Below are 13,093 nucleotides of genomic sequence, written 5' to 3'. Positions count from 1 at the left end.
TAAATGTTTTTTTTTTTTCCTAACTCTTAAAATGCATGTTGAGGGAATGAACTTCCCTTTGATATATTATAACTATGGGAAGGAGGCATTGTTCTCACATTTCTGTTTCAGGGAAAACACCATGCTATTGGATTTTTAAAGTTAAAGGATTTAACTTCAATTTGATTTTAAAGTTGGGGGAGGTAAAAAATGCTTCTAAATGCAACACACTCTACTATGTTAAATACGGCTTCAGTTTGATATCAAACACTGACTTTAAAATTAAGTATTCCTTTCCAAATGTGCTCATGAAAATAAATATGAATATATTGTAGCCATTAAAGATGTGTGTGTCAAGAATAAGTAGTATTTTATAGTAATTCAGCACAAAAACCCCAAATCTACAAAAGCAAAGAAACAGTACAAATATGTAATAAAACAAAAGACAGTAGGAAGGAAGTTTTGAGAATCCACAGGGATTCTTCTACCTTACCAAGCACCTGTATAGTTCTGTGAGCATTTTCTTTTTGTCTTTTACTATACTTGGCTCCTGCCCTACAATTCATCTCCAGGGCAAAGCACCACACAACAAGAAATTGTATTCAAAACTATTAGCTCATCAAAATTGCCTTTACTGTTTAAAACCAAAACACACACACAAAGTATTGCAACAGCTTCTGGAATCCCACTCAGAAAACCCAACATTTTTAGATCTCTTCTCATGTTCTCATCACCATAATTTTTGCAAAACAGTGAGAGGGGACCCAGGACATTTTAAGAATGGCTCTTTCATAGTTGCAAACCCTCAATTACAGTTGACCACAGAAATGAATAGAGGAGCACTGTAGGGACAGTACTGGTGTATTTTTCAGCTTGCCCTCTGATGTGCTCTGACTTCCATTGAACAGCGATGTAAGTGATTTCTTAGACTGCCTCCTTTATTACTCCCAAAATAATTCAGTGGTACGTAAGGCTTTGAGTAACAGCAGTTCAAACATCAATTTTAAACTAGATTCAATGGTTTCAATGACCTTTTTGTCAAAGCTGAGCTCCAGAACTCCATCCCTTACAGCCTGACCAGACTTGCCCCCTTGGAGATGTGCTGCAAAGTTCCCCACCCTTGCCTGCCCTGCTGATCACAGGATGCACTGCTCCTGCACCACAGGCTGCTCCCTGCTATGGGAATGGTTACCAGCTCCTAATATTGGAAGGTTAAGGTGTTGCACCCAGTTCCTCTAGTACAGCAAATCTGGCAACACAAGTGAAAACAACTCATTCCCTATACCACAGATTTACAAGTGCAGGAACAATTCCTCTTTAGAGCCAGAGACTGTCTCAGCTGTAGCGGTACAAAAGTGATACACCAAGAGTGTTGAAGGCAGAGTGCTAACAGTGTTGGCAGTGGTGCTGCTGTGACTGGAGGTACAAGGAATACACTAAAAGTGCACTGTGAGATGTGCAGTCTACTGCACAATGTCAGACTTCCCACATGTAACCAACTCAGATCACTATTTTTAAAACAAACTTGTTCTTTTTCATAAAGCAGTCAAGCCTGGAGGGCTTCATCTTTGTGGCCGGCAAATAATTCATCTTCAACCCAAAAAGCCACAGGCAAATAAATATATGTAGAGTTTTTATTTATAAAATACAAAATCTTTGCTATTGCCAGGACAGAATTTAACACCAAAAAGGCCTGCAAGCAATAAATATGGTTGAAGACACTAAAATCAAGGAAACCAGAATGAAACGTTCTGAAATTACAGATTATAAAGCTCCTGAATGCCGGCTGCAGGTATGCACAAGTGATCAACAGAACTGCGTGGAAACATGTATTTACCACAGAATTTGGAAGTACGATTGGGACTGAAATAACACTTCCACTAGGCTTTGTCATTTCATTTAAGATTGAGATTGCTTCATATAAATTGATTTATTTCTGTGTGCACAGTATAATTTAACTCAAAAATCTTTTTCTTTGATGTTAACCATTAGTATTGGGTATTTGCTGCTATAAAGTTCCTTAAACACAAATTTTAAGTACAGTTTTTTAATCGACTTCCAAGTACCCATCTGGAATGACACTGAATAAATAAACTTTCTATTCACCAAAATAAAGATTAGTATAACTTAAAAAAAAAAAAACCACAACAAAACAACAAACCCACCCAATAAAACTTTGAAGTGATACTTCTATTGAATTAGTTTAGGAAGACAGTGAAAACACCTAAAAAATTTGGTAAGGTAGTTAATGTTTTTCATAGCATTGTAGAACTGAGCTTCAATATTCCCCATTTTTAGAAAATTCAGTAATCCCTTGTTTTGATACTAAACTAAAAATTGTCCATAAAGTGGAAGGATCTTCGCAGTTATGATGACTCTGCCAGTGACTGAAAAGATCCTCTTTTTTTCCAAATAACTGTTTGCATAAAATGCAGTTATAGCCTACTTTAGACCAAAATTCCATTTTTTTGCTTGCTGTGCCAAACCCCATGTTTTGCATCTCCTTGCTGGTTTCACCACTTCTTGCCTGAGTCCCTTCGCCTTTAGATAAAATAGTGGCATTATTTTGATGTTGAAAGTATATCTGTCTTTTCAGTTTTGGGAAAGTATAAAGCTCCTCCTCACAGGCACTGCATTTTGCTAAATGTCTTCTCTCATTGTGCTGTTTCCAGAAGTGGGTTGTATGTTTGATCGGTTCCCCTTTCGCTCCTCTATTTCCTTGCAAACCCCCTTCCGTAACTCTTCCTTGAATCTCTTCTCCATGACAGCACAGTAAATGGAACTTCATTTCAGCAAAAGACTGTGCAATAAACTGGCATCGACCACATTTGACCTGCATTTTCACTCCTCCTGGGTTATGGAATAGGTCCTCAAGATTGCACTTATTTCCCCTGTTAAAAAAAGAAAAAAGGAAATACAAACTATTTCAGTATTAGCCAGGCACAGAAGAGGGATGGCAATTTCTGTCATAAGTTCCAAGAATAGATGACAGTCATGAAACACTTTTAATTAAAAATAAGAATTGTCTTTACAGTACCTAATTCATTTGGAAGAGGGAAAAAAAAAAAAAAGAAAGAAAATAATTGTAAGGTTGTTTAGGAAGCAACTGAAACCAAATGTTATTTGACACTTCTGAATTTATGAATTGCCTTGGTAGGAATAACCTTTTGACAACACTAGCCTTTTAATAAAAGGTTGATAATATTTTTTAAGGTTCCTGATTCAGTGAGATCGATTCAAATACTTCTAGTGCTCTGCTAAAAAAGCAAAAAAAGACTATTATCTGTAGTGTACTACTAAGAGAAACTTCTTTGTTTACAGTGAGTGATCTAAGGTCAATTTAAGGTCACACCACATGTCCCACCTCCCTTTCCAAGATGGAAACAATGAAACTTCAAAGTTTCTTGGGTTTTTTTCCCCTAAAAGTCTGTAACATGGTTTAGAAAAGTCTGAATACCTAATTCACAATTAGACAGCCCCTCTCCCTGATTTAGGACAGTTCTGCAGTATAAAGAATACACAGTCCCTGGTAACCGAAGCCAATCAAAACAGTATCTCCTCAGAAATCTTCTCAGAACATCTAGGAAAAGGATAATACTGTATTTACACATATTAGACAGATTACCCAGCAAAACGGATAAACTGAATGATTCACTTTGTGACGACTAGTAAGACTGACAGAAAAGTGCTGGTATTTCTTAGGCTCAAGACCTTAAAAATTTCTAACTGATGCCCCAGAGAGTGAAGCTACGCAAAGTAAAATGAGTAAAATTGCACGGTAGTGTTGCAGTGAGGAGTCACATTAAAGACCTGAATGTTCTTCAGTGAAACAAACAAAAAAGCCAACATTTATATTGCATCAAGAGATTTCACCCCAAAATCACAATGCAGAGGTAAAAGAAGGTTTTATTCATCCTAATATGGTAAATGTTAACTTTTCTGCGTGGCTGAGTGATGGCAAAAGCAGTAGTAATCACCACACAAGATGGATTAGCTCACAACACTCCATAGAAGGAAATGGGATAATGATATTTAACAGGGAAAACAAACTGTAAGCTAATAATGAAATATGACTTACTTCTTGCTTATTGCAGTTGGTTCACTTATCTTTTAGAGAAACCCCCAAAACAGGTAGGACAAAAGACAGTGCAGATTAACAGAGTATTAACTAACTGATCCAAATAGCTCCAATGGCAATATATTGGATGTTACTAGAATATATGCAAAATTACTTTGGACACTCAAGTGTCAGTAATGATTTATAGTCAATAAATCAGCTAAAATATAATGGATGGTCTAATGGATTGACTAGAATCAAGAACAATATTTAAACCATTAGGAATCTCACTTGGCAGGAGGGGAAGCAATAATCTTCCTAATGGTGATGTTTATGAATTTCCACTGACAACTTGAAATCCCATTTCCACTAGCATTTAATTAGTGAAAATGCTCACCTCTCTGTAGTTTCTTCTGTCTCTTTTATATTCGTGTCTCTCTTCTTTAAAGCGTCTTGCATCTGTTGCTCGCTAGGAGAGGGCTCTGTGCTGATAACAACCCTGTGGACTTCTCTGAGGTGGCCAAAATACACTTTTGCATGGCCAAAAACTTTGGCACAGAATTCACAGCACACCAGCTTTTTGGGTTTGCCTTCATTGTGGTGAAGCTTCATATGCGTGCTGAGCCTCCCAGAATGGATGTATGCCTTCCGGCAAATCCAACAGATGTAGGGCCGTTTCTTGGTGTGGGAGTTCATGTGGTCCTGGAGATGGTGCTTGAACTGGAAGGTATGGTTACAAACAGGGCATCTGTGCAGTGTCTTAGGTGTGGCTGAACATGCATTTCTACTCGAATCGCTTGATTTAGCTGATGTAGAGTCACTTTGCTTGTAACTGGTGGCGAGTGAACCATTTAAAGGAATTGCATGCTCTGAATGGACACGAGGTGGTGTCTCTACTACTGCTGCAGAAGTCAGTGGAGTGAAGGCCTGCACAACTACCACTGGCTTTGGTCTGATACTACGGTATTTCTTCACTGCTTCTGCTTTTTTGTCTTCAGGTGTCAGAATATCAACCTTCGCTCTCTCTCTTCCTTCTCTAAACTTGTTAATGATGTACTTCCTTCGCTTGGTCTGAAAAGCCAGTAAATCATCCGGGGCTCTTCTTTTCCTGCCTCTTTTTTTAGAGGCTGCACTGTTCAATTTTTTAAGACTGTCGACATCCACTTCACTGGATGGAGAGAAGACATTTTCTGGAATGGTTTGTTTGGGGACTTGTGTAGATGATACAGCTAATTCCTTATCAAATGCTTTGTTTTTTGTCAATGCTGGTGTCTTCTCACATTCAGATCTTAGTGAAGGACCAGATACATCCACAACATTAATATTCTGCTTAGATTTACTGAACACTGAATTTTTCGTCCTTGAGTAAGGCAAAATAGGAAGTTTTCCTTTTGGTGATGATGGAGTCATCTGTATTGTACTGCCAAGAATTGCTGGTGACAAGACAGCAAAAGGATTTGCAGAATTTGTGGGTTTTTCCTTTAGTTTCTCAGATGTCATGACTGACTTTCTTGTGGTTTCTGATGCTGTCTTCACAGAGCGTAGACTTAGTTTCGGGGGATTAATTGTACTTGCTGGCTTGGATAAAGCGTCTTTAACTAGAGATGGTACAGAAATCTTACTGTTAACAATTTCAGCTTTGTTCATTAAAGGAAGTCCAGATTCCACACAGTTGCTTTTATTTACTACTGTGCCAACTGCAATTTCAGATGAGTCACAGTCTGTTAGAGTCACTTGCTCAGTTGAATCTGAACTAGAATGAGCTTCAGGACAGTCTTCAGTTACAGTAGACACAGGGGAAGTCTGTGATGAGACCAGCGCTTTGGTAGGAATCTTCTTACATGCACCCAAACCAGAGATTTTTGCCATTTCTTTGTCACCCAGCAATTTATTCCTTACATACCGGTACCTAGGGATAGGCAGCTTTAGGTTGTCAGAGGGGGCCACATTTGACTGCTGGGCTTGCTGTGTTAGGGCAGGGGCAACATATGGCACAGCCAGCAGGGAAAACGTCCCCTCCTGACCAGCCACCTGCATGACAGCGTAGTTCTGAGCTGGCACCACCAGTGGTTTAGAACCTGCAGCTGAAATCGGTGTGTTTGGCTCAGGCAAAGATGACTGAAGACAAGGAACCGCTCCAGATGTTAAAATTTTTGGTACCATTTTTGGAGCAATGGTCCTAAACTGACTTTTCTTCTGAAAACTTTGTATAATGTCCGAAGGGGGGTTGTGTTTATCTGTAAGACAAACATAACAAAGTCGTAATATGAAATATAGTATTTCTTTTTAAAAAATTACTGTCTCAAAACGAAACTGCTTACAAAGGATACTATAACACACAAACATATTAAAAATATTTTGGCATTTAAATGAACACCAAATAAATTTAGAATTGAAAAACTTCCATGGACAAAACAAAAGCATTGCCTGAAGCAATGTGCTTGAACACAGATATGCAAAAAAAAACCTCTCTTAAATGGATGTTTCCTTCTAGGTTACAAACTATGTGGCATTTCAGAACAAATACACCCATAAGCCTCTTCAGCCCTGGAAAAGCTGGACTAGCACGCTGGCAATATTCAGCTGGAAGAACAGGGCCAGGACACAGACCTTTTCTGAGCACCTACTCTGATCATATCTCTCAAACAGAATCATTCTATCTTTCAAAATTTCTGTAACATTTAGAATTTGTGGGTTTTATCAGATAAAGACCAAAGTTTGCCTGATGAAGTCTTAAAAAATAACTGCTAAAAACCAGTCAAATAGTGTATAATAAAATCAAAGAGGAGTTGAAAGAAGATGTATTATTGTTAAATACCCAATCACACATATTGCTTATTTGCCATTAATGCTCAATAAAACTACTGCAGTAAGTTATTCAAACATTTTCTTGAAAGATCCCAACAATCACAACTGTTGAAAATTCAGCTACAAAGATCCCAAGCAGTAAGGCACCTTGGGAAGGCAAAAATCACTCTGGGGAAGGAATCACATTAGAATAAAATACATAAAAGTAAATGCAATATAACAGTAAAGCAATTCCTTGCAATACTGCAATACCTTGCAATATTGCAGTAAGGTAATTCCATAGGAAAGTTTCTATTCCTTGCCATTTTAAAGACTTATATTACAAATGCATTTATATATGGTTCTGGACTTAAAAGGTAACTGTGAATTACTAAAAAGCACTAGAAACTCCAGTAAGTTTATCATCTTAATCCTGGATGCTCTTCTCAGAGGTCACACACTTTGCAACATGCACTGTAAGTTACAGACCTATCCTATTTCATGACCAGAACTCCTGGACAGATAGACATGCACACTCATGGTATGCACATGTGCAGTAAATCCACTGCCCTCAGGACATGTAGGATTCACTGAACAATCAAATATAAACTGTACAGTTCATACACAGTAGGTCTGATGCTTATCAAAACTCTTTGATCCACAGCAGATTCATAGAGCAATAACTATGCAGGGCATAATCCTTTGATCCTTTTATTGCCATCTACAGCATCCAACCCCAAGTCCATTATGTACCTTCCTTATCCTCCAATTAAGTGAAACTACTGGGCACCACCAAAACTTTCTGCTCAATGTCTGTAGAGATATTCTAAATGTCTAGACATCCTGTGCAGACTGGGTTACTGTACATACAGAAATCCTACACAGATATAGAGATCCCTGTACACAGGGATAAGTCCAAGCCTACAGAGTTTGTTTCCTCACAGCTCTTTTTTTATTCTCTTTTTTTTTTTTTTTAACAATCTACAATCACTAAGTATATAGAAACCTTTACGTTTTCAGCTGGCTAAGACTGCTATTGCTATTCAGGTGATTGTTTGATTCCTGCAGCGTATCTTCTAGTTGCTGCTTTGGAGTAAACACTTTTAAGAACCTCTGAGAAGAACAATAAAATAATGTAAAGTATTGCAATCACTAACCAAAGTAGCCCTGAACTTCAATGCTAGTTACAAGTCAAATAGTATAGCTTAAATACAGCAGATGACAGAACAAATATCCATTCTTTTTAGGGACAGAGTCAGCTCTTATTTTTCCAGATTATGCTTGCCACGCACTGATAATAAAGACTTTCTCCAAACCAGCAGCTATTCAGCTTGCCACTGTATTCAAAATGAAGCTGTTTCCATTCTCTCTCCCATTTGGCTTTTTCCTCTCTCTTTGTATTTCAGAATTTCATTCACTGATTTACATAAAAGTTTTAGGAAAGCTAGCACACCTGCGCTACTCAAAGTTACAGGGCATCTGCTCCCCAACCTGGTAACAGGAAAAGGCAGATGTTTTGCTGCGGACATGCCACTTCTACAAAGGTGCCGAAAGGGCAGTCAAAGAACCACAAAATAAAGGTTAATTTGAGGTTAGGAGGAAATATTCGTAGAAATAATGCATGGCACTAGCTTTAAAAAGAACCACATGATTCTCAAATGCCTTGATTTGCCTACTGTAAAACTAAGCAGTAAAATCACTTCTCTATAAAGAGAGTATCTCGAGATATTTTCTCAGTATTCCACAAGAAACTACTGCTCTAGAAGCCAAGATCTTCATGAATATAAAAAACGCTCTTTGAAACAAGGTCTGTTTAGATCAATATCCTTTTTATGCAGTTAACACAATACTAAGCATTGACATAACTGTTTGAGAAGGGGTTTTATACACCCTTTTTTCAACTAGTGTAATTTTATCACAAATACATCTTCCAGGCAAGTTGTTTCAATATAACTTTTCAATATGACTTTTTTTTTGGTTTTTTTCCCAAGTTTACATTAGACAGTTTAGTGCAGAATATTCATTGCAGTGCTTCTAGTAAGCAAAGGATACTCAACACTTTGAGTTAATTTCCCTCTCGTCCAACACAGCTACTGCAGTTAAGCTGCTTAGCCAGTGCCTAAATATAAGGAAGGGCTAGATGTCTGGATGTCTGATATGCTTCAGACTTGGGTAAGGTTGTGCTAGCAGGCTAGGAAAGCTAACTGGAAGAACTGGTGGAAGACTATTTAGTATCTTGGATCACAAAAAAGCAGTCAGTTAATTCACAGACTCACAGCCAGTTAATTCACAGGTTCTGCTGATCCCACCCAAGGCGAGCAAGTATCATTAATGACCAAAATTATGTTTTCCATTTAGAACTGGTGAAAAGATTCAACAATTTCCTTTGCACAAAGACAGCCCTACAGTAACTCATGTCTTCACCACACTGAAGGACTTGGATATGTTCTGGCTGTCTGGCTAGTGGAAAGGCTGTTTGGAAACTTCATGTGCATTTTTCAGGGACATTCCACATCTCCCAAAGTTTTTCTGACTCTGATTCAAAGGACTCTGACTTGACAGTTGTGACCTGAGGAAAGGCCTTCGTGCCTATGCAATCCCACAAAGTCTTGCACCCAAGAAGGGGAAGTTTCAGTTAAGGGAGGTTCTACAACGGCATTTGTGAAGATGGCCCTTGGTTTTGGACAACATTCTTTCTTCAAGTCAGTCTACAGGTCCTTCACTGAAAAGAAATTATTTTTATACCTTCTCTAAAATGAAAAGATTAGAGTTAATATCTGAAGCACATGAAGCTTATTTTTAACTCAGCCTTTCAGATGGGTGTGGACTTGGGGCAACAGGTACACACTTTTAAATAATTAAGCACAAGGCTAAATCAAATGCAATTCAACCCATTTACTTTAAAAATCTCCGTTAAAAGATTAATGGTTACTATGATAGGACCCGCAAGTTTCAAATCACTCAGAAACTTGCAGCATCTCATAAGCTTTCATCCCTTCTAAATAACCTTAAAATTGTATAGGAGTGGACAGTGACACATCAATAGAAAAATCAATGATGCATCAAATTTTCTGATATAGCCATGCTGGGAAGAGTCTGCCAGAGGAATGGGAGTCTTCCATGAGGCTACTCTTCCTCGATGGTTCCCCTTCCTTCCTAACTCATCCAAGTCTACTCTACTCCAGTCTGATCTGCCTTACTTCCGTCCTTCCTTCAGTTTGTTTTCTCTGTAAAGCAAGTAACATTGCTGAACTCAGACACTCTAGAAAGCATCAGAAGAAATTTAATTTTCGCCACTATCTGATCTATTTTAAACATAACCACCAAAATGCCACAAGCCATTGTGTAACAGTGTTAATTTTTTTAATAATCCTTGTAGGTCCACCTCAGTAGTGCACGTATGTGTTTAATTTGTGTATGAATGGACAGATGAGAGGAAAAAAAAGCACACAAAAAAAATCTTAAAGGAAGACAGAATATAGATGAAGATGATTAATGAAATATTTTATTAAATGCACATTTACATTGAGTCTTTTGCTGACTTTGAAAGGAAGAATCTGTTCTACGGGAAAGAAAAAAAATTCACAACTTTTTAACAGACAACACTAGATCTTTTTTTGCCAATGACAGTTAATCATTCGTTTTGCCAAATCTCCATACACACTAAATACCTGTGGATACTGTCTTTCCAGCACAAGTTTCTTGCTTTTGCTGACCCAGCATACTTTGTTGGACACAATGTTTCTCTGCAGGATTAGCATGCAAAAAACCACCACCTGCAAAAGTGCTTCAGTCAGTTATAAATAGATTCCAGGGAAAAAAAAAACAACCAAACAACCAAACAACCCCCAAAACCAACAAACTCCAGAAAAAGACGATATAAAATGACAATATGAAACATTAACTTTCAGTTAATTCATTAGGAAAGCTACTGCTTCTTTCTCTTTGCCATTTTTCTCTCCTCAAATAAGTTCTAAAATCCAATATATTACATGCCAAATACAAGGTGATAGCTTAATAATTGAGTAAAGCTGGTTAATGTGGCAAACAGATGGGATGGTTTAGTTTCAGTGTCATGGCAGACAGTCAACAGCAGCAAAATAAAAAGCTCAGAAAAGTGATGGTTCAGTAGCTTTAGTGAGGCTTTTAAATACAGGGGTTAAATTCTATGCTGATTTACACTTGCCATAATTCCACATAAATCAATGGAACTACAGATATTCTAGAAAACAGAATTTGGCCTTCTAGGTTCAACACTAGCTTTGCCACACACCTATACAAAATAAGACTGGCAATAAAGCCTATAAACCATGAATGTCCAACTCCATACATTATAGCAATTAATTTGCAGTTCTACCTTTTCTAATAATAACTACTTGGGTGGAATGCTTTGTTCTGGGTATTTGCTTCAGATAATTTTTGTAAAATTAATTTCAGCAGGGAATGCCAGCCATTCTCAGGTATGTATGTATTTAAAAAAAAAAAAAAAAAAGAATCTAGTAACACTTCTGTGCATTAGGTAAAGACCTTGATATGTGACACAGCAATGTCTCTTTGGTCTGTGAAAAGCTGCCAACATTTGGCAAAGTTGTAAGCTCTGGGCATGTGTTCAATAGACATTTTAAGCAGCTAATTTTTCCAATGATTACATTCTATTGACTGTGCCCCGCTTCAGGCTGGGCTGGATTTTCCCTGGGCTATAGCTTGGGGTCCAAACACCCAATCTGGAACAAGAAAATGGCAGCTCCTTATCTCTGAACTGCAGAGATAATAGTGTGGAAGAGAAACATGGATATATACAGGACAGGCAGAAAAAGGACAAGAGGACTAGAAATGACACCTGAAAAGTGCCTAGGCCAAACAGTTGGGGTGGGATATGGGAATTACACACACGCTTAAGATAGGTAACCAACATTACCATTACATGTGATTTGGAGAGAAGCATTCAAGCCAAAGGGAGAATCTCACATTTTTTACCTTTTTATTACTTGATTTTTCAAAGAGTAATATAATTATGTTTACATAAGAGTGCTTTTGTACAATTTAAAGTAGTTTAGAAAAATAAACATAACAAAGTATTCTAATGTGAGACTGGAAAAATTACAGTACATCGTTCACACAAACACTAAGATACAGAATGTGCAAATACACTTAGAAAATTTATTCTTGTATACTACAGGAGGAACGAGATCAGTTCTAGAAAGGAACATTAGAACTCTCTGAAGTTATAGATAATTAATTCTGATTTGAACATAAATGCGATTTTCTAGTTGTGCACTAAGCATTTTATAATTTAGAAAGGTCTTCTCTACAGTCTGTACAAGTTTATTATCTTCAGGGATTAGGGTTATAGTGCATTTCAAGAAACTCTGTGAGGAGTAGGATGCTTCCTGGATTCCTTAAATGGTCTCCAAAAGACTACTCTTAGCAGAAGAACACATTACAATAACAAAGGTACACAATAAAAATGGGGGTTTTTTGACATTAACTGAACTAGACTGAAGCAGATGTTCAACATTAAAATTTCTAGTGACATTTTTTAGTGTGGGAATAAGCGAAAACTATTTTTGGCATAAACTGTCACCTTGCAGAGATAAGTCATACAGTAATCCAAGACCATGGGTACATAGTTCGTATTTCACAGAATCACAGAATATGCCAAGTTGGAAGGGACCCACAAGGATCATTTAAGGAAGTTCATAATTTTCCTGTCTAATTCAGTCTTCTGTTTTTGCTAGAAACATCCCTAATGCACTATTGATCATATATTGATATATGCCAAAGTTTGTACAGATCTAACACAACTTATGAAAAAAAAAAAGATGACGCCAATTTATCAATTTCCAGAATTGCTTTCCTCTGTTGTTTGAAAGTATACATAGCAGATGCTTCATTATCATACTGTCATCTATCTAGACTTCAGTAAAGCCCTTTATGCATCCTGTTCTCTGAATTGGAGAGATATGGATTTGATAGATGGTCTGTGGGATAGATAAGGAATAGGTTGGCTGGTTGCAGCCGGAGGGTAGTGGTGAACAGCTCAGTGTCTGTATGGAGATCAGTGACAAGTGGTGTCCCTCAGGGGTGTGTACTGGGACCAGTGCTGTTTAATATCTTCCTCAATGACAGAGACAATGGGATTGGATTGAGTGCACCCTCAGCACGTTTGCAGGCAAAACCAAGCTGAGAGGTGCAACTGACACGCCTGAAGGGGGGGATGCCTGAGGGACCGGAACAAGATCAATAAGCGGGCCCATGGGAATCTCATGA

General features: G+C 37.8%; 1 protein-coding gene across 8 annotated transcripts in view; it reads right to left on the bottom strand.

The window, feature by feature from the left end:
* Positions 1-788: 788 nt before the first annotated feature.
* Positions 789-13,093, bottom strand: part of ZNF438 (zinc finger protein 438) — a 50,981-nt gene continuing 38,676 nt past the window's right edge. For 4 of the 8 annotated variants that reach the window (XM_027890176.1, XM_027890174.1, XM_027890175.1 and 1 more), the window contains 3 exons: positions 10,495-10,599; positions 4,434-6,273; positions 789-2,870 (listed from right to left, as the gene is read on the bottom strand). In XM_027890176.1, the coding sequence (XP_027745977.1) occupies positions 2,258-2,870; positions 4,434-6,273; positions 10,495-10,546 (2,505 nt within the window). In that variant the 5' untranslated portion in view covers positions 10,547-10,599 and the 3' untranslated portion in view covers positions 789-2,257. Of the gene's footprint in view, positions 2,871-4,433; positions 6,274-7,576; positions 7,761-10,494; positions 10,600-13,093 lie in introns of those variants that run through there. The other 4 variants (XM_027890178.1, XM_027890179.1, XM_027890177.1 and 1 more) reach the window with 2 other exon arrangements.

Source organism: Empidonax traillii, unplaced genomic scaffold (genome assembly GCF_003031625.1).
Source record: "Empidonax traillii isolate 1590-97213 ecotype Southwest subspecies unplaced genomic scaffold, ASM303162v1 scaffold280:size897971, whole genome shotgun sequence".
Taxonomy (NCBI): Eukaryota; Metazoa; Chordata; class Aves; order Passeriformes; family Tyrannidae; genus Empidonax; species Empidonax traillii.
Note: the sequence above shows the minus strand (reverse complement) of the source record. Positions and strands in the feature narration are given on the sequence as shown.